At 46.1% G+C, this 26152-nt stretch overlaps 1 protein-coding gene across 5 annotated transcripts in view; it reads right to left on the reverse strand.

The window, feature by feature from the left end:
• The window catches only part of GPHN (gephyrin), a 720134-nt gene that overhangs the window by 2149 nt on the left and 691833 nt on the right, over positions 1-26152 (reverse strand). For all 5 annotated transcript variants that reach the window (XM_038765627.1, XM_038765623.1, XM_038765626.1 and 2 more), the window contains 4 exons: positions 22188-22261; positions 17524-17588; positions 7719-7822; positions 719-815 (listed from right to left, as the gene is read on the reverse strand). In XM_038765627.1, coding sequence (XP_038621555.1) covers positions 719-815; positions 7719-7822; positions 17524-17588; positions 22188-22261 — 340 coding nt within the window. The remainder of the gene's footprint in view (positions 1-718; positions 816-7718; positions 7823-17523; positions 17589-22187; positions 22262-26152) is intronic.

The raw sequence follows: 26152 nt of genomic DNA on the forward strand, positions 1-26152 counted from the left end.
TCAGGGGGCTCACAGTCTTAATCCCCAGTTTACAGATGAGGTAACTGAGGCCCAGAGAAGTGAAGTGACTTGCCCAAAGTCACACAGCTGACAATTGGTGGAGCCAGGATTTGAACCCGTGACCTCTGACTCCAAAGCCTGTGCTCTTTCCACTGAGCCATGCTCCTGCTTCTACATTTATCTTTTTCATGCTTTCTCTCTTGTGATGCTAAGGGACACTGCGCTAGGATGCTCTGGAATAGAGCTTGTCTTTATTTTCCAAAGGGGAATTCTCAGAAACCTGAGAAATTAGACCCATAAAGTCTATTTTAAGTTGTCAAGTGGGTGAAGGTAAAAATGTTTATGAACCCCGCCTTACCTCCTTCCCTACAGCACCCGTATATATGTTTGTACGTATTTATTACTCTATATTTTACTTGTACATATTTATTCTATTTATTTTATTCCTTTAATATGTTTTGTTCTCTGTCTCCCCCTTCTAGACTGTGAGCCTCTGTTGGATAGGGACCGTCTCTATACGTTGCCAACTTGTCCTTTCCAAGAGCTTAGTCCAGCGCTCTGCACACAGGAAGCGCTCAATAAATACGACAATGAATGAATGACATTTATATATATAAAACTACTGCATAGAAGAACGTGACTGATCACGTGAGTGTCCGTAAATAGTTCCTCGTGAGTAAATATTTTGAAAACGTGCTGGAACCTGTGAGTGACTAACCTGTACTCTGTGCCCAAGGCAGTGGCTCTTGGTGATGCCAAGTCAGTATACACCGGTGGTATTCTGGGCGAGGATCCAGTTTCACATCACATGATAACTGCAGAAGCAAAGGGAGAGACAGCAAATGCGTCACAGTTTCATCGCCATGGAGGGCACTAACCTTCTGGGTCACCGGCTGTCATTTCCCTCACAACTTGGAAGTGCCCCACACTGAGATGGGGGTTCCAAAGGAACCCAAAATTGTGGCCAGGGAAGTGTCACTGATGTGGGCCTTCTGTTACTCATTTGTGACATCAAAGCTGCTACGTTTGGGTAAGTGGCTAAATTATTTCAAATATCCCAGAGACTAAAAAAAAAAAAAACGTCACCAGAATAGGACATCCCACAATGAGAGGTGAATTAAAGTAGTGTTATTCATTCATTCAATCGTATTTATTGAGCGCTTACTGTGTGCACAGCACTGTACTAAGCGCTTGGGAAGTCCAAGTTGGCAACGTATAGAGCCGGTCCCTACCCAACAGTAGGCTCACAGTCTAGAAGGGGAGGACAGACAACAAAACATATTAACAAAATAAATATGTACAAGTAAAAGAAATAAATAGGGTAATAAATACGTACAAACATATATACAGGTGCTGGGGGTAGGGGAACATATAGAGCCGGTCCCTACCCAACAGTAGGCTCACAGTCTAGAAGGGGAGGACAGACGACAAAACAAATTGACAAAATAAAATAAACAGAATAGTAAATATGTAATTTACGATTGAATGAGTGAATCCCGATTGAATGAGTGAATTAATGATGATAATAATAGTAATTATGGTATTTGACAAGCACTGTTCTAAGCGCTGGGGTAAATACAAGGTAAGCAGATTGTCCCACATGGGGCTCACGGTCTCAATCCCCATTTTACAGATGAGGTCATTGAGGCACAGGGAAGTTACGAGACTTGCCCAAGGTCACACAGCAGACAAGTGGCAAAACTGGATTAGAACCCATGACCGTGCTCTTGCTACTAGGCCATGCTGCTTCTCTAATGTCTCCCTTCCCTCTTGATCGATCAATCAGTCCAATTAATTCAGCCCTTACTCTGCACAGAGACTGTCCTCCTGCCCTCTCTCCACTTCACTCCACTCAGCAGTTGGAATTGGGCAGTGCCAGAAAAGACCACAATTTAATAATGGCATTTGGGCCAAAATCTATAAGAAGGAATTTCTGCTCACGTCATTCCATTTGTCATCTCTCATCCTCACACCCTCTCCATAAATGAGTTCAAAATCCTCCTAGTAATGCAGCCCATCCCACCGAGAGTCTTACTTCCCTGCTTACTCAGAGACAGTTAAATGGAAATGGAAGCCACTTTTAGAAACTCCTCTCTTTCCTTTAGGAACACAGTTAGGAAGTCCTAACACGATGTGATGGAACTGAAGCAGCCAGTGCTTACTATCTCAGACCCCGAGGAACGGAAACCCCGACTGGTGATTTGGACTCGAGGCCCAGTCAACGCCTGGGCTAATGAGAAAAATTATCTAAAAACCTAGAGAATCCCTATCCCCTCTCAAGTGCTCTGCTCCTGGAAGATATTAAACGGGAGAACCGGTCGACAGACCTGTTTCGAGAGCCGTAGAAAATCTGGATTAACTAGCTCTTTGGCATCGTGAAGGGATTTTTCTGGATGACTCCCTGCACCGGAGTAGAAAACGACAAAGGGAGCGTTTGGCCTTTAATCTAGCAGAATCACGACGCCCACGTTACGTCGGAGAGTGACTAATCTGGCCTGAAGCGGGAGCCTACTGCCGGCTTTCCGTTCCTGCCCTTCGACTCTCACAGCCTGCCTCCTCATCCGATAAACTGAAGGAATTCTGTGTGAGTAAGCAGGTGTCTATGAGGACGCTTTTACAATTATGGTCAACAAAGCTCAACACAAGATTACTCCAGTGTCACGGCAAATAAGAACCGCCCACGTTTTATGAGAGCACTAATAATAATGATGATAATTGCGGTATTTGCTAAGTGCTTTACTATGTGCCAGGCACTGTACTGAGCACTGGGGGAGGCAGTGCTTTTTCTGGGGACAGATAATTAATAATAATAATATTTATTAAGCACTTACTGTGTGCCAAGCACTGTTCTGAGCACTGATGTAATAATAATAATAACAATGGCATTTATTAAGCGCTTACTATGTGCAAAGCACGTTCTAAGCGCTGGGGGGATACAAGGCGATCAGGTTGTCCCACGTGGGGCTCACAGTCTTCATCCCATTTTACAGAGGAGGTAACTGGTAAATACGATTGATAAATACGATTATATAACTGGGAAATACGATTGATGATAACTGAGGCACAGGGAAGTTAAGTGGCTTGCCCAAGGTCCCACAGCTAAGTGGCGGAGCCGGGATTCAAACCCATGACCTCTGACTCCAAAGCCCGGGCTCTTTCCACTGAGCCACGCTGAGGTAATCAGGTTCTCCCACATGGGACTCACAGTCTTAACGTCCATTTTACAGAAGAGGTAACTGAGCCGCAGAAAAGTTAGCTGGCTTGCCCAAGGTCACACAGCCGACATGTGGCGGAGCCGGGATTAGAACCCATGTCCTCTGACTCCCAAAACACGTGCTCTTTTGTCTAAGGAGGGGTTGGCAAACTGGTCATTTTATTTTGATACTTTGGGGAAGGGCTGAAAGCCATTTGTCACCAACTTGCACTTCCCAAGCGCTTAGTACAGTGCTCTGCACACAGTAAGCGCTCAAGAAATATGACTGATTGATTGCTTTGTTCAAAGTGTGCAGATGTGGGTTTTGACTGGGAATCATCATCATCAATCGTATTTATTGAGCGCTTACTATGTGCACAGTACTGTACTAAGCGCTTGGGAAGTACAAATTGGCAACATATGGAGACAGTCCCTACCCAACAGCGGGCTCACAGTCTAAAAGGGGGAGACAGAGAACAAAACCATACTAACAAAATAAAATGAATAGGATAGATATGTACAAGTAAAATAAATAAATAAATAAATAAATAAATAAACAAATAAATAAATAAATAATAAATAAATCTGTCTGTGATCTGGCAGCACACTGAACTCAGCAGGCCAGGCTGCCCGACTCTAGGCCCTGCCACGAGGCTCCTCAGGACAACGTCGGCTTAGCAAGTCGTCGGGGAGCAAGTCAGGGTGATGCAGAAGGGAGCGGGAAAAGTGGAAAGTGGGACTTAGTCCGGGAAGGCCCCTTGGAGGAGATTAACTTGTATCTATTCCAGCTCTCGGAATGGTGCTCGACACACAGTAGGCCCTTAACAAACACAACAACAAAAACAATAATGATATTTTAGACTGTGAGCCTAAATCAATCAATCAATCAATCAATCGTATTTATTGAGCGCTTACTATGTGCAGAGCACTGTACTAAGCGCTTGGGAAGTACAAATTGGCATCACATAGAGACAGTCCCTACCCAACAGTGGGCTCACAGTCTAAAAGGGGGAGACAGAGAACAGAACCAAACATACCAACAAAATAAAATAAGTAGGATAGAAATGTACAGGCAAAATAAATAAATAAATAAATAAATAGAGTAATAAATATGTACAACCATATATACATATATACAGGTGCTGTGGGGAAGGGAAGGAGGTAAGACGGGGGGATGGAGAGGGGGACGAGGGGGAGAGGAAAGAAGGGGCTCAGTCTGGGAAGGCCTCCTGGAGGAGGTGAGCTCTCAGCAGGGCCTTGAAGGGAGGAAGAGAGCTAGCTTGGCGGATGGGCAGAGGGAGGGCATTCCAGGCCCGGGGGATGACGTGGGCCGGGGGTCGATGGCGGGACAGGTGAGAGCGAGGTACAGTGAGGAGATTAGCGGTGGAGGAGCGGAGGGTGCGGGCTGGGCAGTAGAAGGAGAGAAGGGAGGTGAGGTAGGAGGGGGCGAGGTGATGGACAGCCTTGAAGCCCAGGGTGAGGAGTTTCTGCCTGATGCGCAGATTGATCGGTAGCCATTGGGGGTTTTTGAGGAGGGGAGTAATATGTCCAGAGCGTTTCTGGACAAAGATAATCCGGGCAGCAGCATGAAGTATGGATTGAAGTGGAGAGAGACACGAGGATGGGAGATCAGAGAGAAGGCTAGTGCAGTAGTCCAGACGGGATAGGATGAGAGCTTGAATGAGCAGGGTAGCGGTTGGGATGGAGAGGAAAGGGCGGATCTTGGCAATGTTGCGGAGCTGAGACCGGCAGGTTTTGGTGACGGCTTGGATGTGAGGGGTGAATGAGAGAGCGGAGTCGAGGATGACACCAAGTTTGCGGGCTCGTGAGACGGGAAGGATGGTAGTGCCGTCAACAGAGATGGGAAAGTCAGGGAGAGGACAAGGTTTGGGAGGGAAGACAAGGAGCTCAGTCTTCGACATGTTGAGCTTTAGGTGGCGGGCGGACATCCAGGTGGCGGGAGGATTGATGATGATGATGATAAAAATAATGATGCCCTAATGTACTGTACCTCTCCCAAGTGCTTAGTACAGTGTTCTGCACACAGGAAGTACTCAGTAAAATTGATTGAGTCACTGCAGTCACCTCGCCCGAAACAGCCTGATGTCTGCACTACACTAACAGGATTTGGGGAGCACTATAATAATGATGATATTTGTTGAGTGCTTACTACGTGCCTAGCACTGTTCTAAGCGCCGGGGTAGATAAAAGGTAATCAGGTGGTCCCACATTCATTCAATCGTATTTACTGAGCGCTTACTGTGTGCAGAGCACTTTACTAAGCGCTTGGGAAGTACAAGTTGGCAACATATAGAGACGGTCCCTACCCAACAGTGGGCTCACAGTCCCACATGGGGCTCACAGTCTTAATCCCCATTTTACAGATGAGGTAACTGAGGCACAGAGCTGTGAACTGACTTGCCCAAAGTCACCCACTTCACAAGTGGTGGAGCCGGGATTAAAACCCACGACCTCTGACTCCCAAACCTGGGCTCTTCCCACTAAGCCACGCTGCTTCTCACTTACTACAGCACTATGAAGATGAGACACTGAGTGTCTGCGAGCACTGACTGCAGCTCCAATCAGCCCCCTCTGTCTGAAAGGGAAGATCCACAAAGCCAGTCAGGGAAGAGCTCAGGGAGGGGTTAAAAGTGAGGCTCTAATGAATGGTCTCCCTAGGGTTTCCCGGAGGTCTGGGGAAATCCAGTCTCGCCCTCATTCCACTAAGAAAAGTTTCCCACTGGCTTGACAAAATGGGAAAACAATAAACCTGGTCTCATGTCTCCAGCCTCGCTTTTGTTTTTTCTTTCTTTCCAAATTGGAATGCAACCAAACAGTCCGAACTACTGAAAATAACAAAGAACAGGGCACAAACCCAGACCACCAACGAGGTTCCCCAACCCTCCTCGACGGAAGGGCGGCCCACAGCAACGATCTGAAACTGGCTGCGTCGGTAAAGCCGGTACAAAGATTTGGAAGCCTCTCACTAGGGCGGGCGCCATAGCAAGGGGGTTGGGAGATGTGACGAGATTTCCCTGGGCCTCTGCCTTTCCCAGGCCCGGCTGCAGTTGCCGGGGCAGTAGCGGAAAGCCAACGATTCCGTTTTCTGAAAGTGCCGGGGATGGAGCAGTGGGAAATTAGCAGTGGCCAGTGAGGTCAGGAGTACTTGTACTTTCTCCTACTTAGGCCCAGCAGGACTGGAGCTCAAAGCCATAATGCTCCTTCCTCTACCTGGGCAGGAAGGGCACAATTCACCTGCCTCAGAGGCCGAACCTGGGCAAGATGATTTGTCCTCGATCTCTCCCACCTCCCCGTCACCTCCCCCCAACCTTGAGGGGTAGACAACGTCTAAATGTCGCCAAAACCCCTCCCTTCCCCGCGCCTGGGTGTACCCCATTTACTAGGCACCCGGCATCGCCTAGCTATGGCCCAAAATGATTCCAATTACCATCTTATATAATGTCAATGTCTATGTCAATGAAGAAGTTTGAAAGTCAGTCTTCTTTTCCATACCGTCTGTTAAAATCATTCACGGCAATTGGCAACTCTGCTCCCAACTGGCTAGAAATCAGCCCGTCATCATCATCAATCATATTTATTGAGCGCTTACTGTGTGTAGAGCACTGTACTAAGCGCTTGGGAAGCACTAGTTGGTAACATATAGAGACAGTCCCTACCCCGTCGAATCTAATCTCTAAAATAGCAAGGGTCCAGAAGGGTCAAGAACAAAGATCTTTCAATTTTCAATTTCAATTTTCAATTTCGAAGGGTGAACCACAGCTTCTCCATCACTGGCTTCGGGAAGCAGCACGGCGTGGGCCCGAGAGTCAGAGGACCCGGGTTCTAATCCCAGATCCGCCACTTGTCTGCTGTGGGACCTTGGGCAAATCACTTAACTTCTCTGTGCCTCTGTTACCTCATCTGTAGACTGTGAGCTCCATGTGCGGCAGGGACGGTGTCCAACCTGATCAGCTTGTATCTACCCCAGCGCTTAGAACAGTGTCTGAGTCGTAGTAACTGCTTAGAAAATACCATAAAAAGGAAAAAAAAGCCAATTCCCACCCATTCAGGTCCCTCTCCTGGGCCAAAGACCCAATCCTGGGCCTTTCATCATTTGGATCCTTTTCCCTCTTGGTGTAAAACAGTGCCTGGCGCATAATAAGTGCTTCACAAATACCATTAAAAAAACCAACAACCCTCAGAACCTCCAGAAAAATGATCCTCTCGCTGTGTTGGGAGCCCAAAAATACCTCATAGGCATTATCTAATACAGATTTTGCAGATGGCCACTCACTCTTTTCTGGGTCTTTGAAGCTGCTGTCTACATGGTGAAGTATTTCTTTAAAATGGGGGAAATGTCTGCTTCAAAGCGTGGTGGTGGAGAAAAGGGAGTACAATTCAATTTCAAGTGATTTTAGTTAGCCATAGAGGTGACATTTTCCTGGAATAGTCCTGATGAATATTTTACTGATTCTCGAAACTATCTGCTGGGGTCAATGGGATCGCGAGATCAAACTTTCCTTACCCTGGCTTTGATAATAGTGGGTCGTGGGTCCAGAATGCCCTGCATCTTCCTCAGGGCCGGGACGACAAAGAGATTGCAGGTGACAACGGCTGACACAGGATTCCCTGGAAAGGAAACCAATTGGTGAGAAAAACACACAGAGAACCTACCAGCTTAGATTATTTGAAATGAAAATAAACCCCGTGGAAGTTGTTCTGAGAAAATTTTTCTGAGAAAGACATGTTCATTCAACAAAGACAGCACTCCCTTGATAGCATCTAAAAGAACTCTTGTAGAAGTCCACTGGGAAAAGTCTGGGTTCTAAATGCAAGAGGTTAAGAAAACAAAGCGAAAACACACTACTTTCAACAAAAATCTTTGCTTTGGGGGTGGTAGTGATATGGTGTTATCGGTATGAAGTAGTAGTAGCTTTTGTTGAGTTCCTTTATTAGGGGCTTGGGAAATACAAAATAAAGAACTGGAATGTTGCCTGCCGGCCAGGAGCTTACATTTTAATGGGAGAGACAAATCAATCAATCGTATTTATTGAGCGCTTACTGTGTGCAGAGCACTGTACTAAGCACTTAAATGTAAACTATTCATAGGAAGAGTCAAAATAAATCATTGTACAAATGAATAAACAGAATATATATTCTATTCTACCACATACGAACTTATTTTTTACCCACTTTTAGCCTTAAATCTATACAAGTTCATAAGGGCTAGAACTGACCGATAGCTTTATACGGCTTAGGATATTGCAAAATTAATCGGCAATGGCTTGTTGGAGGAGATGGGATCTTTGGGGGGCTTCAAATGCGAGACAAAAACTGTAGTCTGTTGGATTTGGGGAGAGGGAGAGTTTCAAGTTGGGGAAACCGGTATGAGTGAGGGCTTGGAGGCGGGAGAGCCTGGAGTGCAGAACAGCTGGAAGGTTGGCTTGGGAGGAATGAAGATAATGAGCTGGGAAATAGCTGGGAAATGGAGGGAAGCTTTAAAGCTGTTTGTGAAGATTTTTTTTTTTTTTAATGGGGAGAGATACAGGGAGAGTTTTGCGAAGAGAAATGTGGCCCAGTGGCATTTCAAGAATGTGAATCATGAAGCAGCATGTAGTATAAATTCAAAGGTGAAGAGGCTGGAGGAAGGAGGACCAGGGAGAATGATGCAACATTCAGGCTGCACTATAACCCATATATAACCTATAATATATAGAGAAGCAGCGTGGCCCAGTGGAAAGAGCCCGCGCTCGGGAGTCAGAGGTCATGGGTTCTAATCCCGGCTCCGCCACATGTCTGCTGTGTGACCTTGGGCAAGTCACTTAAATTCTCCAAGCGTCAGTTCCCTCATCTGTAAAATGGGGATGAAGACTGTGAGCCCCATGTGGGACAACCTGATCACTTTGTATCCCCCGCCCCCACGCTTAGAACAGTGCTTTGCACATAGTAAGTGCAGAATAATAATAATAATAATGATGGCATTTGTTAAGCGCTTACTATGTGCAGAGCACTGTTCTAAGTGCTGGGGGCGGGGGTTACAAGGTGATCAGGTTGTCCCATGTGGGGCTCACAGTCTTAATCCCCATTTTACAGATGAGGTCACTGAGGCTCAGAGAAGTGAAGTGACTTGCTCAAGGTCACACAGCAGACCTGTGGCAGAGTTGGGATTTGAACCCATGACCTCTGACTCCCAAGCCCGGGCTCTTTCCACTGAGCCACGCTGCTTTGCACATAGTAAGCGCTTAACAAATGCCATCATTATTATTATTTTTATCAACAAATGCCATCATTATTATTATTATTATTATAACCATGGTATTAGCAGTCTGGGTAGGGATGAAGGGGTGGGTCTGCGATATGCTCTTTAGAAAGAACTGGTACGATTTGGCAGGAGACTGAATGGGAAAGTTGAAATATAGTGAAGACGGGGGTGTTACCAAGTAAGGCCAGCATGGCATAGTGGACAGAGCACAGGCCGAGGCAGCACGGGTTCTAATCCCGGCTCCGCCACTTGTCTGCTGTGTGGCCTTGGGCAGGTCACTTCACTTCTCTATGCCTCAGTTACTTCATCTGTAAAATGGGGATTAAGACTGTGAGTCCCAAGCGGGACAGGGACGGTGTCCAACCTGATTTGCTTGTAACCGCCCCAGCGCTTAGTACAGTGCCTGGTACATAGTGAGCGCTCAACCAATACCACAATTATAATTAGGTGGGAAAGTTACAAGGAAGATTAAGTTTAGGAGGAGAAATGAGATGCTGGGTTTTAGGCATACTGGGTTTGGGGTATTGGGGAGCATTCTAAGAGGAGATATCCAGGAGGCAAGAGGAAATGCAGGATTGTAGGGCTGCTGAGATGTGTGTGTGTGTGAGAGAGTGTGAGTGTGTGTGTGTGTGAGAGAGAGAGAGAGAGACACTAAACACACTAATTTGGGAGTCATCCATGTAGTAGTAGTACCTTGAAGCCATCAGTGAATGAAAGTCTCAAGAGTATGAGTGGAGGACTCGGAAAATCAGATCAAAGCCTTGCGGGGACACGCACAGGGACTGGAAGATCAGGTTAGTAGTGTGTCAACGTGACTGAGGCTCATAGTGTTTCAAGGAGGTAGGACTGGTCAAGGATGTCAAAAGCAGATGAGAGACCAAGGAGAATCAAGATGGAGCATAACACTCTCTGGACTTTGCCATAAGGAGATCATTTTTTAAAAAATGGCATTTGTAGGGAAGCAGTGTGGCTCAGTGGAAAGAGCCCGGGCATGGGAGTCAGAGGTCATGGGTTCCAATCTCGGCTCCGCTGCTGGTCAGCTGCATGACTTTGGGCAAGTCACTTCACTTCTCTGTGCCTCAGTTGCCTCATCTGTAAAATGGGGATGAAGACTGTGAGCCCCCCTGTGGGACAACCTGATCACCTTGTGTCCTCCCCAGCACTTAGAACAGTGCTTTGCACATAGTAAGCGCTTAACAAATGCCATTATTATTATTATTAGGTGCTTGCTATGTGCCAGTTACTGTATTAAGTGTTGGGGTAGATACAAGGTAATCAGGTTGGACATAGTCTGTGTCCCACATGGGGCTCACAGTCTTAATTGCCATTTTACAGCTGAGGCCCAGAGAAGTTAAGTGACTTGCCCCAAATCACACAGCAGACAAGTGGTGGAGCTAGGACCCAGGTCCTTCTGAATCCCAGGCCTGTGCTCTATCCACCTAGACCACGCTACTTCCAAGGGCTTAGTACAGTGCTTTGCACAGAGTAAGAGCTCAATAAATACGACTGAATGATCGCTTCCCAGTCCCTGTCCCACAAGGGGCTTACAGTCTTAGTCCTCATTTTACGGAACCGAGGCAAAGAGAAGTTAAATGACTTGCCCAGGGTCACACAGCAGGTAAGCGGCAGTGCCGGGATAAGAACCCACGTCCTGCTGACTCCCCAGGCTCGTGCTCTATCCACTAGGCCACACTGCTTCTCGAAGGTGATTGCTGAACTTAGAGAGCCGAGTCGTACTGGCAAGTGGTAGCCAGCCTGCAGTGGGTTGGGGAGAGCGTTGATGGAGAGGAAATTAAGGCAGCGGGTGAGTACGCCCTGATTTAGGAATCTGGATAGGAATGACAGCAAGGAGATGGGGTGGTAGTTGGAGGGGGTTGCAGGATCTACAGATGGATTTTTTAGAATGGAGTTGAGTTGATTGGGTTTGAAGACAGAAGGGAAGGAACCATTGGAGAGCGAGTGACTGAAAATGGCAGTGAGGCAGTGTAGGATACAGACTATATCCAACCTGATTACCTTGTAACTACCCTAGCACTTAGCAAAGTGCCTGGTACATAGTGAGTGCTTAACAAATACAATAATAATAATTATTATTATTTACATATTTACATGTGAATAATAATGTGAATAATAATAATTATTCACATATTTATTACTCTATTTATTTATTTATTTATTTATCTTACTTGTACATTTCTATCCTATTTATTTTATTTTGTTGGTATGTTTGGTTCTGTTCTCTGTCTCCCCCTTTTAGACTGTGAGCCCACTGTTGGGTAGGGACTGTCTCTATGTGTTGCCAATTTGTACTTCCCAAGCGCTTAGTACAGTGCTCTGCACATAGTAAGCGCTCAATAAATATGATTGATTGATTGATTGATTAAGCGCTTACTATGTGCCAAATACTGTTCTAAGCACTGGGGTAGATACATGGTTATCAGGTCGTCCCACTCGGACTTGTCTTAATCCTCATTTTACAGATGAGGTAACGGAGGCATCGAGAAGTTCCGTGACTTGCCCAAAGTCACACGGCTGACAAGTGGCGGAGCCGGGATTAGAACCCACGACCTCTGACTCCCAAGCCTGGGACCTTTCCAATAAGCCACGCGGCTTCTCAAAAAAAAAAAAAGGAGTAGGAGAATGCAATTTTAGGATGTAACAGGGAATAGAGTTTAGGGGTTATAGTAGGGGGAGGATTACAGAGTATGCAACAGGGAAGCAATGTGGCCTCATGGAAAGAGCCCGTGTGGGACAGGAACTACATCCAACCTGATTATCCTGTATTCACCCCAGTATTTAGCACAGTGCTTGGTACATAGTAAGCGATTAATAAGTATTATTATTATTGATAAGGGAGGAGAGGAAATGAAAAGCACAACACCCAAACACCTGGAATAGACCCAATGTAGACGACAATAAGATCCCCATTCACAATCAATCAACAGAGCATAAGCGCTTAACAAATACCATAGAAACGAAAAACAAAACGAAACTCAGGACCCCTCTTGAGAAACAGCTGGGAATAAGGGAAAGAAAGAAGCAGCAGCAGTAGAGTGTAGTAAATGACAGGGAAACTGGGAATTTCATTACTGATAGCTTTGATCTGACCAAGAAAATGGTTTGGCAAATGTCATCAGGAATTAGGGAGGGAGGTGGCAGGGGATTGGGGCTTTGGGAGAGAGTTGAGGTGGAAAAATCAGCAGGGGTTGTGGGTGTGTGAATCAATGGGGGAGAGATATCAGAGTAAGAGTTGTGCCCACTTATCTTGGGATGGGAGGGCTGCCAGAGTCCAGGAGGTTTGTGATGGTTTGGGGTGGGAATACTGGGTCTGGAGAACGGAGTCATGGAAGGGGGTGAGGGCCGGATTCAAGGGACAGGGACTGTGGGCAGGATGGGCAGATTGTGGGTTGAAAGTCTAAAAGCTGAAAGTCTAAAAGTTGAAAGTTGAACTCATAAAGATCTCAACTGTGAGATGCTACTGCCATCTAATGTTGCAAACAGATCGAGTGGAGAAAATGAAGCAGAACTGAGGTAGCATGGATTTGACGGTAAATCATGATGTTTTCTCTACAAGGATGGTGCCTCTGCGCTTAAATTTCTTGGAAACTCAGTAGCCGCTCAATATAATAAGCTTGTTATATATCACCGACCGGCATTCTGTTTATCTCTTGAGTAAGAAACTGAGCTTGATGGATAGAGGTAAAAAAAGCCAGACCTGGAAGTAAAAACTTCTTTTTTATAACCTTCAAACTCAAGTGAGGGAACACATTTTTTCGAAGCCTGGTTTGGGGAGATGGGATAAATTGTAATTTAAGTGGGGATAAGGTACAAGTATAGCTGGAATATACAGAAGTCAGGCAAAATAAGGAACGAGGGAGCTAAGGGGAGGAGGGAGGTGGGATTGAACTGTCTCTATGTGTTGCCAATTTGTACTTCCCAAGCGCTTAGTACAGTGCTCTGCACATAGTAAGCGCTCAATAAATACGATTGATGATGGTTGAAGCATAGTGGGAGAGAGGTATTGTTTAAGACTGACGGAAAGGGAATGAAAGAGGAGCCGGTGTGGGACAGGAACTACATCCAACCTGATTATCCTGTATCCACCCCAGTACTTAGCACAGTGCTCGGTACATAGTAAGCAATTAATAAGTATAATAATTATTATTATTATTGTTGGTAAGGGAGGAGAGGAAATGAAAAGCACAACACCCAAACACCTGGAATAGACCCAATGTAGACGACAATAAGATCCCCATTCGCAATCAATCAATCAATCAAAGGTATTTGTTGAGTGCTTTCTAGGTTTAGCACACTGTACTTAAGTGTTTGGGAGAGACACAACGCAACAGACACAACCCTGTCCCCAAGGACCTTACAGTCTAGCGACTGAGGCAGACAAAATAAATTGCAGATAGGGGAAGCAATATAGAGGATAAGGACTCGTGACATAGGTGCTGGGGTGAGGAGTAAATACTTCGGGTGCTTCGGGTTCAGAGAAGCAGCGTGGCTTACTGGACAGAGCCCGGGCTTGGGAATCGGAGGTCGTGGGATCTAATCCCGACTCCGCCACTTAGCAGCTGTGTGCAAGTCACTGAACTTCTCCGTGCCTCAGTTATCTCATCTGTAAAATGGGGATTAAGACTGTGAGCCCCACGTGGGACAAGCTGATGACCTTGTATCTACCCCAACGCTTAGAACAGTGCTTGGCACATAGTAAGCGCTTAACAAATACCATCATCATCATCATGAGAAATGAGTCAGGGAAAGCTTTCTGGAGATGTGATTTTAATAGGGGCTTTAAAGATGGGGAGAGTGATGGTCTGTTGGCTATGAAGGGGGGAGGGTGTTCCCAGCAGGGGGTCTACAAGGACGAGACAGGAGCGGGGCGCAATGAGTAGGATGGTATTCAAGAAGTGAAACGTTAAGGTTGTTGTAAATTGTACTTCCCAAGCACTTAGTACAGTGCTCTGCACACAGTAAGTGCTCAATAAATAAAATTGAATGAATAGTGAGGACTTCGCCCTTTCACAGCTTAATCAAACCACTTGCCCCTTCCCTTCCTGACCCCAACAGCTCAGTCTCCAATGGCTCCATCCCCTCTGCTTTTAAACATGCCCACCAAGCCCCATCCTACAAAAAAATCCCCTGGACCCACAGCACCTTCCGGTTCATCCCCTCTCATTCCTTTCAAATTCATTGAAGAATTGTTTACATCCACTGCCTCCTTTTCCTTTCCTCAATCAGTAAATCAGCGGTCATTTTTGAGCACTTACTGTAGGTGGAACACTGTACTAAGTACAACACAAGAGAGTTGGTAGGCATATTCCCTGCCCATAAGGAGCCTGGCGTTGAGAGGGGGAGACAAGCATTAAAATAAATTACAGATATGTGATTTATAATCATTCAAGATTCTTCCAACTCTTCCCCTCCGATCTGACATCTGTCCTGTCCACTCCACTGAAAATATCTTCTCTAAAGTCTCCAGTGACCTTCTTACCAAATCTCCAGTGGCTGCCTGTCAACCTACGCATCAAGCAAAAACTCCTCACTCTGGGCTTCAAGGCTGTCCATCACCTCACCCCCTCCTACCTCACCTCCCTTCTCTCCTTCTCCAGCCCAGCCCGCACCCTCCGCTCCTCTGCCGCTCACCTCCTCACCGTGCCTCGTTCTCGCCTGTCCCGCCGTCGACCTCCGGCCCACATCCTCCCCCTGGCCTGGAATGCCCTCCCTCTGCCCATCCGCCAAGCTCGCTCTCTTCCTCCCTTCAAAGCCCTACTGAAAGCTCACCTCCTCCAGGAGGCCTTCCCACACTGAGCCCCCTTTTTCCTCTCCTCCTCCCCATCCCCCCCGCCCTACCTCCTTTCCCTCCCCACAGCACCTGTATTTATGTTTGTACAGATTTAGTACATATTTACTATTCTATTTATTTTGGTAATGATGTGCATTTAGCTTTAATTCTATTTGTTCTGACAACTTGACACCTGTCCACATGTTTTGTTTTGTTGTCTGTCTCCCCCTTCTAGACTGTGAGCCCATTGTTGGATAGGGACCATCTCTATATGTTGCCAACTTGTACTTCCCAAGCGCTTAGTACAGTGCTCTGCACACAGTAAGTGCTCAATAAATACGACTGAATGAATGAATTAATCCAACAGCCTCGACTCCATACTATTCATTTCAATCACTCACTCAATCAATTGATCAATCATATTTATTGAGAGCTTACCATTGTAGAGCACTGAACTAAGATCTTGGGGGCGTACGATACAACAGAGTTGGTGGAAATGTTCCCTGCCAACACTGAGTTTACAGGCTAGATGGGGCTGAGGGTGGGGTGAATAAAAGGTACAAATCTAAGTGCAAGGGCAATGCAGAAGGGGGAGAGAGAGAAGGGGAAATGAGGCCTTCGTTGGGGGAGATAGCTTGGCGGAGATGGGATTTTAATAAGGCTTTGAAGGTGGGGAGAATGATCGCCTGTTGGATTTGAACAGGAAGGGAGTTTCAGTCCAGAGGAGGATGTGTACAAGCATCAATCAATCAATCAAATTGAGTGCATACTGTGTGTAAGGCACTGTATTCATTCATTCATTCATTCAATCGTACTTATTAATCGCTTACTGTGTACAGAGCACTGTACTAAGCACTTGGGAAGTACAAATCGGCAACATATAGAGACAGTCCCTACCCAACAACGGGCTCACAGTCTAGAAGGGGGAGACAGACAACAAAAGAAAACAGGTAGACAGGTGTCAGTACTGAACTAAACGCCTGGGAGAGTACAATACAACAGAGTTGGTAGACACATTCCCTGTCTACAAGAAGTTTACAGTCTACGGGGAGACATTAATATAAATAAATAAATTACAGATACAGACAGAGGTGCTGAGGGCCGAGTGTGGGCGAATGAAGGCTACAAATCCGAGTGCAAGGGGGTCAGCTGCAAGAAAGACAGGATGGAGGTAGAGTGAGTAGGTGTGGAGTGAAGGAGTGAAGAAGTAAAGGAGTTAAGTGTGCGGGCTGGGTTGTAGTAGAGAAGCAGTGAGGTCAGAAAGGAGGGAGCAAAGTGATTGAGTCTTTTAAAGCCGATGGTAAGAAGTTTCTGTTAGATGTGGACGTGGATGGGCAACCACTGGAGGTTCTTGAGGAGAGGGGAAACATGGACTAAATCACTTTAGAGAACAATGATCTTGGCAGCAGAGTGAAGTAAGGACTGGAGTGGAGAGAGACAGGAGGCAGGGAGGTCAGCAAGGAGGCTGAAGAATAATAATAATAATAATAATGATGGCATTTGTTAAGCGCTTACTATGTGCAAAATACTGCTCTAAGTGCTGAAGCAGTAATAATAATAATAATTAAGGTATTTGTCAAGCGCTGACTATGTGCCTGACACTGTTCGAGAAGCAGCGTGGCACAGTGGAAAGAGCCCGGGCTTTGGAGTCAGAGGTCATGGGTTCAAATCCCGGCTCTGCCAATTGTCAGCTGTGTGACTTTGGGCAAGTCACTTCACTTCTCTGGGCCTCAGTTCCCTCATCTGTAAAATGGGGATGAAGACTATGAGCCCCCTGTGGGACAACCTGATCACCTTGTAACCTCCCCAGCGCTTAGAACAGTGTTTTACACATAGTAAGCACTTAATAAATGCCATTATCTTCTAGACTGTGAGCCCGCTGTTGGGTAGGGACCGTCTCTATATGTTGCCAACTTGTACTTCCCCAGCGCTTAGTACAGTGCTCTGCACACAGTAAGGGCTCAATAAATACGATTGAATGAATGAATGAATGTTCTAAGCGCTGGGGTAGATACGAGATAACTGGATTGGACATATTCCCACGTAGGGCTCACAGTCTTAATCCCCATTTTACAGATGAGGTAACTGAGGCCCAGAGAAGTGACTTGCCCAAGGTCCCACAGCAGACAAGTGGCAGAGCCGGGATTAGAACCCACAACCTTCAGAGGCCCAGGCCTGGACTCTAACCACTAGGCCATGCTAGTCAAAGCAGGACAGGATAAATGCTTGGATTGACACGGTAGCAGTTTGGATCTGCTTTAAAGATTTAAAAATTCTTACCTGGGAGTGCAAAGATGATTTTTCTTACACCGTCAATATCCAAAGTTGCAAATGTTGTTGGCAGGCTAGAAAGGAAAACATTGTTTTTAGGTAAATAGAGAGTTTGGCAGTCGATGAACATATCCTTGAGGTGTCACTCTCCCATTTTATGAAGGCAATTCAAAACCTATCTTTCTATTTCTAATCTGAAATGCTCCTTTCCCCCGCCCTGCCCTCCTTCTTTAACTTTATGAAAAGTGAAGAAACAAATAGGAAGAATATCATCAGTTCCTTTCCTTTCCTTCCAGGATCTCCAACTGTTCTTTCTCTTCAGTGACTTATTTCCTTCATCCTAGCGGCCCATTTTCCTAGAGTGATTTACACACTCAAGTTCCCTGTGTTCTCCCCAGTGAATTGATGACGGCCAAGACGCAGTCCCATTGTGTCCCACCAATACGGCTGACACAACTTTTAGAAATATCTATCCTATTTATTTTATTTTGTTAGTATGTTTGGTTTTTATTCTCTGTCTCCCCCTTTTAGACTGTGAGCCCACTGTTGGGTAGGGACTGTCTCTATATGTTGCCAATTTGTACTTCCCAAGTGCTTAGTGCAGTGCTCTGCACATAGTAAGCGCTCAATAAATACGATTGATTGATTGATTAGAACATTGTGAGGGTTGTGATCCGAGAAGCAGCGTGGCTCAGTGGAAAGAGCCCGGGCTTTGGAGTCGGAGGTCATGGGTTCAAATCCCGACTCTGCCGATTGTCAGCTGTGTGACTGAGCAAGTCACTTCACTTCTCTGGGCCTCGGTTCCCTCATCTGTAAAATGGGGATTAAGACTGTGAGCCCCATGTGAGGCAATCTGATCACCTTGTATCCCCCCAGCGCTTAGAAAAGTGCTTTGCACATAGTAAGCACTTAACAAATACCATTATTATTATTATTATTATTTTTATGGTGGTCCCCAGTACCTTGCTTTCTCCTCCCTGCCCTCCGTGAGATATCAGTTCCGCACCAAGGCAGTACTTCCAGGTACTCCATCCTCCACCATGTCCTCTTCTTCCCTGCACCATGCCCCCCTTACCCACTCCCTTCGCCTCACCAAAGCATCGTGGCCTAGTGGATAGAGCCTGGGCTTGGGATTCAGAAGGACCTGGGTTCTAATCCCAGCTCTGCTACTTGTCTGACGGGTGACCTTGGGCAAGTCACTTAGCTTCTCCATGCGTCAGTTTACCTCGTCTATAAAATGGGGATTAAAACTGTGAGCCCCAGGTAGGACACGGACTGTGTCCAACCTGATTAGCTTGTATCTACCCAAGTGCTTAGTACAGCGCATAGCACAAAATGAGCTATTAACAAATACCTTTCTACAGGTCACCTATCGCACCGCTCATCATCATCATCATAATCATAATTATGGTATTTGTTAAGCGCTTACAGCCAAGCACTGCTATAAGCGCTGGGGAGAAACAGGGTAATCAGGTTGTCCCACATGGGGCTCACAGTTTTAATCTCATTTTACAGATGAGGTAACTGAGGCACAGTGAAGTTAAGTAGTTTGCTCAAAGTCACATAGCAGACAAGTGGCAGGGCTGGGATTAGAACTCCAATCCTCTCCCCCTCGTCCCCCTCTCCATCCCCCCATCTTACCTCCTACCCTTCCCCACAGCACCTGTATATATATATGCTTGTACATATTTATTACTCTATTTATTTACTTATTTATTTTACTTGTACATATCTATTCTATTTATTTTATTTTGTTAGTATGTTTGGTTTTGTTCTCTGTCTCCCCCTTTTAGACTGTGAGCCCACTGTTGGGTAGGGACTGTCTCTATATGTTGCCAACTTGTACTTCCCAAGCGCTTAGTACACTGCTCCACACACAGTAAGCGCTCAATAAATACGATTGATGATGATGAATCCTCCGACTCCCAAGCCTGTGATCTTTCCACTAAGCCATGCTGCTTCTCTGTATTTCACACTGAATCACACATCCCCGTCCTTCTCACCCCTCTCCTTCCCTTCTTTGATCCTCTGCTCTCGCAATTCTAGCCTGCGATGATCTGTGGAACACTTTCTCCACCATGGACGGCTTGTCCACTATCATTGTCCTGCTTCTGGCCCAATCATTCCTCCTTGCTACAACTAAGAACTGGTCATGCCTGGTGACATTGTCTTCTTTCCACTTTTTCCTTCTCTCCCTTCCCTCCACTGTCTTTTGGCCACTTCTGTCACAGTTGATCACCCCATTCTCTTTGGAACACTATCGCACCTTATTTTACTAATTCAATAACTTCCTGGTTCTTGTTATTCCTCTCTGCCCAAGTCTCTGCTTCTTTCGCTGGCTCCTTATCTACGGATGTTCCTTGGAGCTCCTCTGGTTTTCCTACACTTCCTTCCCTACACTCACCCTCTTACAACTTTTCCCTCTTCATTAATAACCCCACCACTCTCCCTAAAAAGCCCACAATCTTAGTGTCATCCTAGACTTCTCCCTGCCTTTCTGCTCTCAAATCCAATTAACTGTTAATTTATGTTGATTCTTTCCCCAAAACATTCTCATATCTCTCCCTTCATCACACACTGCTTCAGGCATTCATCATATCATGTTAGTCTCCTCACTGATATCCCCGCCTTGGGTCTCACCCCGCTTCAGTCCACACTGCCCTAGGTCACCTTTCTTAAATCAATCAATCAATCGTATTTATTAAGCGCTTACTATGTGCAGAGCACTGTACTAAGCGCTGGGGAAATACAAGTTGGCAACATATTGAGACAGTCCCTACCCAACAGTGGGCTCACAGTCTTTGTGAGAAGCAGCGTGGCTCAGTGGAAAGAGCACAGGCTTTGGAGTCAGAGGTCACGGGTTCAAAACCCAGCTCTGCCAATTGTCAGCTGTGTGACTTTGGGCAAGTCACTTCGCTTCTCTGGGCCTCAGTTACCTCTTCTGTAAAATGGGGATTAAGACTGTGAGCCTCATGTGGGACAACCTGATTACCTTGTAACCTCCCCAGCGTTTAGAATAGTGCTTTGCACATAGTAAGCGCTTAATAAATGCCATCAAAAAAATGTTGCTCAGCACACTTTTCTCCATTCTTCAAAATCAATCGTATCTAATCAATCGTATCAATCGTGAAGTCAAAAGACTTCAAAGGCCATCCACCCCCTTCCAAATCAAGCCGAAACTAGTAGCCATTTGCCTCAAGGCTCTCAACCTACTCTCCCTGTTTTTCATATCAGCTCTCTTCATCAGCTACTCCCTAGTTGCATCTCTTTGTCCCTTCCACCCTAAACTTGTTCTGGTACCTCAATCTCAGATCACCTGCCTCCACCCCGTCACTCACACTGTTCTCCTGGTCCTGATCTCTGGTCACCTAATCTGATGCATCACAACTTTCCTCAGATTCAAAGCCATCAATCAATCAGTCGTATTTACCGAGCATTCGTACTCAAAGAAGTTGCCACTGGACCTGAAGTTTCTCTATCTGGCAGCGCCTGTGCTATTTTCGCTTTTCCCTCCATGTCGCTTGGGAAGTACAAATTGGCAACATATAGAGACGGTCCCTACATAACAACGGTCTCTTAATCCTTTTGAAACTCTTGCTGAAAAAGAGCTTCTTATGGGATGGCAGTATGCCGTACTGATCTGTCCTTGGCAACTGATGCCCAGTTTTCACCTGGGATGCAACATTGTTTGAAGTTGTTTTTTCTAATCCCTCAACAGTTTACATTTCTTCAGTGCTTAGAGCAGCACACTGGGCACAGCGGGCTTATAATAAATATCATGACCACCAATTCTGATAAATAATAATAATTATGGTGTTTGTTAAGCATTTACTATGAGCGAGGCACTGTACTAAGAGCTGGGGCAGATACAAGCAATTGGGTTGGACACAGTCCCTGTCCCACATAGTCCCAATCCCCATTTTATGGATAAGGTAACTGAGGCCCAGAGAAGTAAAGTGATTTGCCCAAGGTCACACAGCAGATAAGTGGTGGAGCCGGGATTAGAACACATGACCTCTCCCAAGCGCTTATTAAGTGCTTTGCACAGAGTAAGCACTCAATAAACACGATTACTAATTAATAATGACCTTCTGATTTCCAGGCCCGTGCTTTATCCAGTAGGCCATGCTACTTCTCTCGATACACTCCTAGTGGACTCCACTCTAGTCTCACCACCACCCCTTGTTCATATTGTTTCCTCTTCCCAAAAATTAACTAGATCTCAGGGAATGTGTCGACCAATTCTGTTATAGTGTACTGTCCCAAGAGCTTAGTACAATGCTCTGCACACAGTAAGTGCTCAATAAATATGATTGACAGATTGATGAATTGATTGACTCTGGAGTGGGTGATCTTCAAGAGGGGAGGAATGACATGAGATAGCATATTATGGCTGTTTGAACGATAACAATCAACGAGCTTACCGTGAATTCCCATGAATGAACAGAATATCTAATTTTGAAATCATCACTCCAAAACACCCTCCTCCTACTCATTAATGATCCTTGGCTCTAGGTCAATGGGTACACAAATCTGTCACGATTAAACCGATTAAAGTTGTTTTAACAGGCATTCGGCTCTTACTTGTCTAGACTGGCTCTCTTAGAACTGTTTAAAAAGTTTGAGCCACCACACAGCAAGGCCTGAGATCTAAGACAAGATAAAAGTCATACCCGGGTTTCATAAAGACCCTGCCGAAGTGGATCTGTGCATGAAGATCAATATCCAGCACCTGCTTGAGATAGTCCTGAAAAAAAATAGAAAAAAGAATGATTGTAATTCAGAACTGTCTCCTTAGGATTTCAATATTCTGCTTTCCAAACTTTGGATTCAGTTAACTAATGGTGAAAAAGGGAAGCAGCGTGGCCTACTGGAGAGAGCATGGGCCTTGGGAGTCATCAGAAGTCTAATACCGGCTCCTCTACTTGTCTGCTGGGTGACCTTGGGAAAATCACTTAACTTCTCTGTGCCTCAGTTACCTCATCTGTAAAATGGGGATAAGACTTGTGAGCCCCATGTGGGAAACGGACTGTGTCCAACCTGATTAGCGTGTATCTTCCCCAGGGCTTGATACAGTGCCTAGCATAGGGTAAGCACCTAACAAAAACCAGAAAAGAGAAAAAAAGAGATGCAAAGGAGCCCCTCAGGGATAAAATCTGAATTATTTATGCACATTTTGATTTGATGGGGTAGCGTCATTGTTGCGCTAAAGATTTAATTTCCTACTTGTGAAAGAATGCTGATTTACACACCCTCAGCTAGCCCTGGGCATTCCTGCATCCTGGTCCTCACTGCACTCATTGCATGCCACCCCAAAATTATTTTTAGTGCTGTGGTACCTAGCTGGGCAGAGATAAATACAGAGCTGGGGTGGGGTAGAGGGCTGAGGAGGATAGGATCTTTCCCACCTTCCCCAGCTCTTCTGGTCATATTGTCACAGCGTCTCTGTGGGAACCTGAAGAGGAATATGTGCTTCTGTAAAGTCCAGTTCTGGACCCAACACAGATTCAGTGCTGGATTCAGTGGTAAAATGGCAGGGTGGTGGGAATTCCTCTCTCCTACTGCCTTCCCTAAAAGCAGACCCCCGCTCCCCTCCCAAGTTTAAGAGGGCAGGGATCTTGGTCAGAGTCCTTGTCCACCGGGTCTTCCAGAGGTCTGGCGATCATTTTTGAGGGGCTGACCGTGGGGAACAGGGCCTGACCGGGCTGTTCTTCTGTTTTGATTTTAGGTTCCCTGGATGTGGGGGAATCCTTGAGCCAGTTCCCATAATGGGGAGACGTCAGGGGCATTTCCCCAGATCGGAATGGCCACCCTGGATGGAGCCCCAAGTTTGCGTCGAACCTCTGGCCAATTGGAGTCGGGAGTAGTTGGGCCTTGGGCGCCATGGATTTGTTCCCCAAAAGACTGACTGCTTGATAACACATCTGAAAAACGGCAATCGCAATCAGCTTCCCACCCCTACATGACATTGTGCATTGTGCTCCTAGACTGTGAGCCCACTGTTGGGTAGGGACCGTCTCTATATGTTGCCAACTTGTACTTCCCAAGCGCTTAGTACAGTGCTTTGCACACAGTAAGCGCTCAATAAATACAATGGAATGAATGAATGAATTTGTCTCTGAACTCACTTGAATCTTCTTAATCCATGAAAGACTGCACTGTGAGTTTACCCTCAGGTAAAGGAGTAGACTCATTAAACCCAGATTAAATACAAATTCTGAGATTAAAAGCTCCATTAGCTTATCTCAGGGTCTGCAATCCTTTGGCACAAGATAATAATAACTGTGGTATTTGCTAGGCATTTACTATGTGCCAGGCAATGTACTAAGCACTGGGGTGGATACAAGCAAATCGGGTTGGACACAGTCCCTGTCCCACGTGGGGCTCTCAGTCTTAATCCCCATTTTACAGATGAGGGAACTGAAGCACAGAGAAGTTAAGTGACTCGCCCAAGGTCACACAGCGGACAACCGGTGGAGCCGGGATTAGAACCCATGACCTCTGACTCCCAAGCCTGGGCTCTTTCCACTAAGCCACGCTGCTTCTGCTTCCAAATCAGATTGGACACAGTCCCTGTCGCACCTGGGCTCACAGTCTCAATATCCATTTTATAGATGAGGCACAGAGAAGTGACTTGCCCAAGGTCACACAGCAGGCAGAAGGAGTCAGAACGTCATGGGTTCTAAACCTGGCTCCGCCACTTATTTACTGGGTGACCTTGGGCACGTTACTTCACTTCTTGGTGCCTTAGTTACCTCGCCTATAAAATGGGGATTGAGACTGCGAGCCCCACATGGGTCAGATACCGGGTCCAACTCGATTTGCTTGTATCATCATCAATCGTATTTATTGAGCGCTTACCGTGTGCAGAGCACTGTACTAAGCGCTTGGGAAGTACAAGTTGGCAACATATAGAGACAGTCCCTACCCAATAGTGGGCTCACAGTCTAAAAGACTGTATCCACGCCAGCGCTTTGTATAGTGCCTGGCACATAGTAAGCGCTTAACAAATGCCATCATTATTATTAAGTTGCGGGGCCAGGATTAGAACCCAGGTCCTTCTGACACTCAGGCCCGTGCTCTAGTCACTAGGCCATGCTGCTTCCCATGATCCCATCCAATCCTCAGTCCCGCTGGCAACTGATTGACTGCCCACTTAGCTCGCCTCCCTAGAGTCTGTGCCATCCTCCCTTTGCCTGTCTGTGATGTCCTGGATTTCCTGCCACTCCTTGTCTCATCTTGGCCTCTAATCGGAGCACTGTGGGTAAAGGAAGGAGCCATCGGGGTCCGCCTGTCAGAGTTCCCTGGGAAATGATGTGCGCAAAATCAAGACTGTGCCAAAGAGCGCGGCAACCTCAGGCTGGCTTGCTAGGGAGGCACCCGGATTTCCATCAATGCTTAAAGTTAAAACCAATTCTCACTGGAATGCCAGGAGTGTGTGTGTTGGGGGGCTGGAGGGGGACTACTGCCATCCCTTGCCCCCTTGGTGGCAAGTGGTCTTTCCCCCTCCCCACCCTCTGACCACCTTTAGCGTAGATCCAGGACTAATTCGCCCCTCTCCCTCTTTCATGTTTTTATTCCCCTTTAGGGCAAGAACAATGACTGATTACAGTGCCCGGTTCGCCGTATATTTATTCTTAACGTAAATTTCATTTTTCAGCATTTGGACTCTTTGCACAAGGCACCTCAAGCAACCATTCCATCCGGGGGACTATTCTTCTTTTTGCACCATTCCCAGAACAGCCTTCTGTGTTTCCCTTTTCCATTTTGTGTCCCTGCTCTGTAGGCATCAGCTGATGCCGAAGTGCTTAAGCCCCACAAATGTCTCCCTGATTCTAAACAGGGTGTGCAAATCTCTTGCCCCCGGAATATTAAAAAGGCCATCTAACTCCGCTTTGTTCTCAGCTCCTGGAAAGGTTCAAACCAATCCAGAGAATCAATCAATCAATCAATCGTATTTATTGAGCACTTACTGTGTGCAGAGCACTATACTAAGCGCTTGGGAAGTACAAGTTGGCATCATATAGAGACAGAGAAGAAATGAATACAATGAATACGGAGCGCTTTGACCTTGCTGGCATAAATGAGAGTGGCTGGCACATCCACTAGGATGTAAACAGGTGTGGAATGTGGACTTTGGCCCCAGTAGAAAAACTGAAGGAAATATTCTTGTTTGGCCCAAGGGAAAAAGAAAGAGGAGTTGTAGAGAAAATAACTTCAGTTTTAGGGCTCTTAATACATGAAAATAATACTAATAATAATGATGGTATTTGTTAAGCGCTTACTATGTGCCAAGCACTGTTCTAAGCGCTGGGGGAATACAAGGTGATCAGGTTATCCCACATGGGGCTCACAATCTTAATCCCCATTTTACAGATGAGGTAACTGAGGCACAGAGAAGTGAAGTGACTTGCCCAAAGTCACACAGCTGACAATTGGCAGAGCCGGGATTTGAACACATGACCTCTGACTCCAAAGCCCGGGCTCTTTCCATGGAGCCACGCTGCTTCTCCAATGATGGCATTTATTAAGCGCCTACTATGTGCAAAGCACTGAGCTGAGTGCTGGGGAGGTTACAAGGTGATCAGGTTGTCCCACGGAGCGGCTCACAGTCTTAATCCCCATTTTACAGATGAGG

Source organism: Tachyglossus aculeatus, chromosome 23 (genome assembly GCF_015852505.1).
Source record: "Tachyglossus aculeatus isolate mTacAcu1 chromosome 23, mTacAcu1.pri, whole genome shotgun sequence".
In the NCBI taxonomy this organism is placed as follows: Eukaryota; Metazoa; Chordata; class Mammalia; order Monotremata; family Tachyglossidae; genus Tachyglossus; species Tachyglossus aculeatus.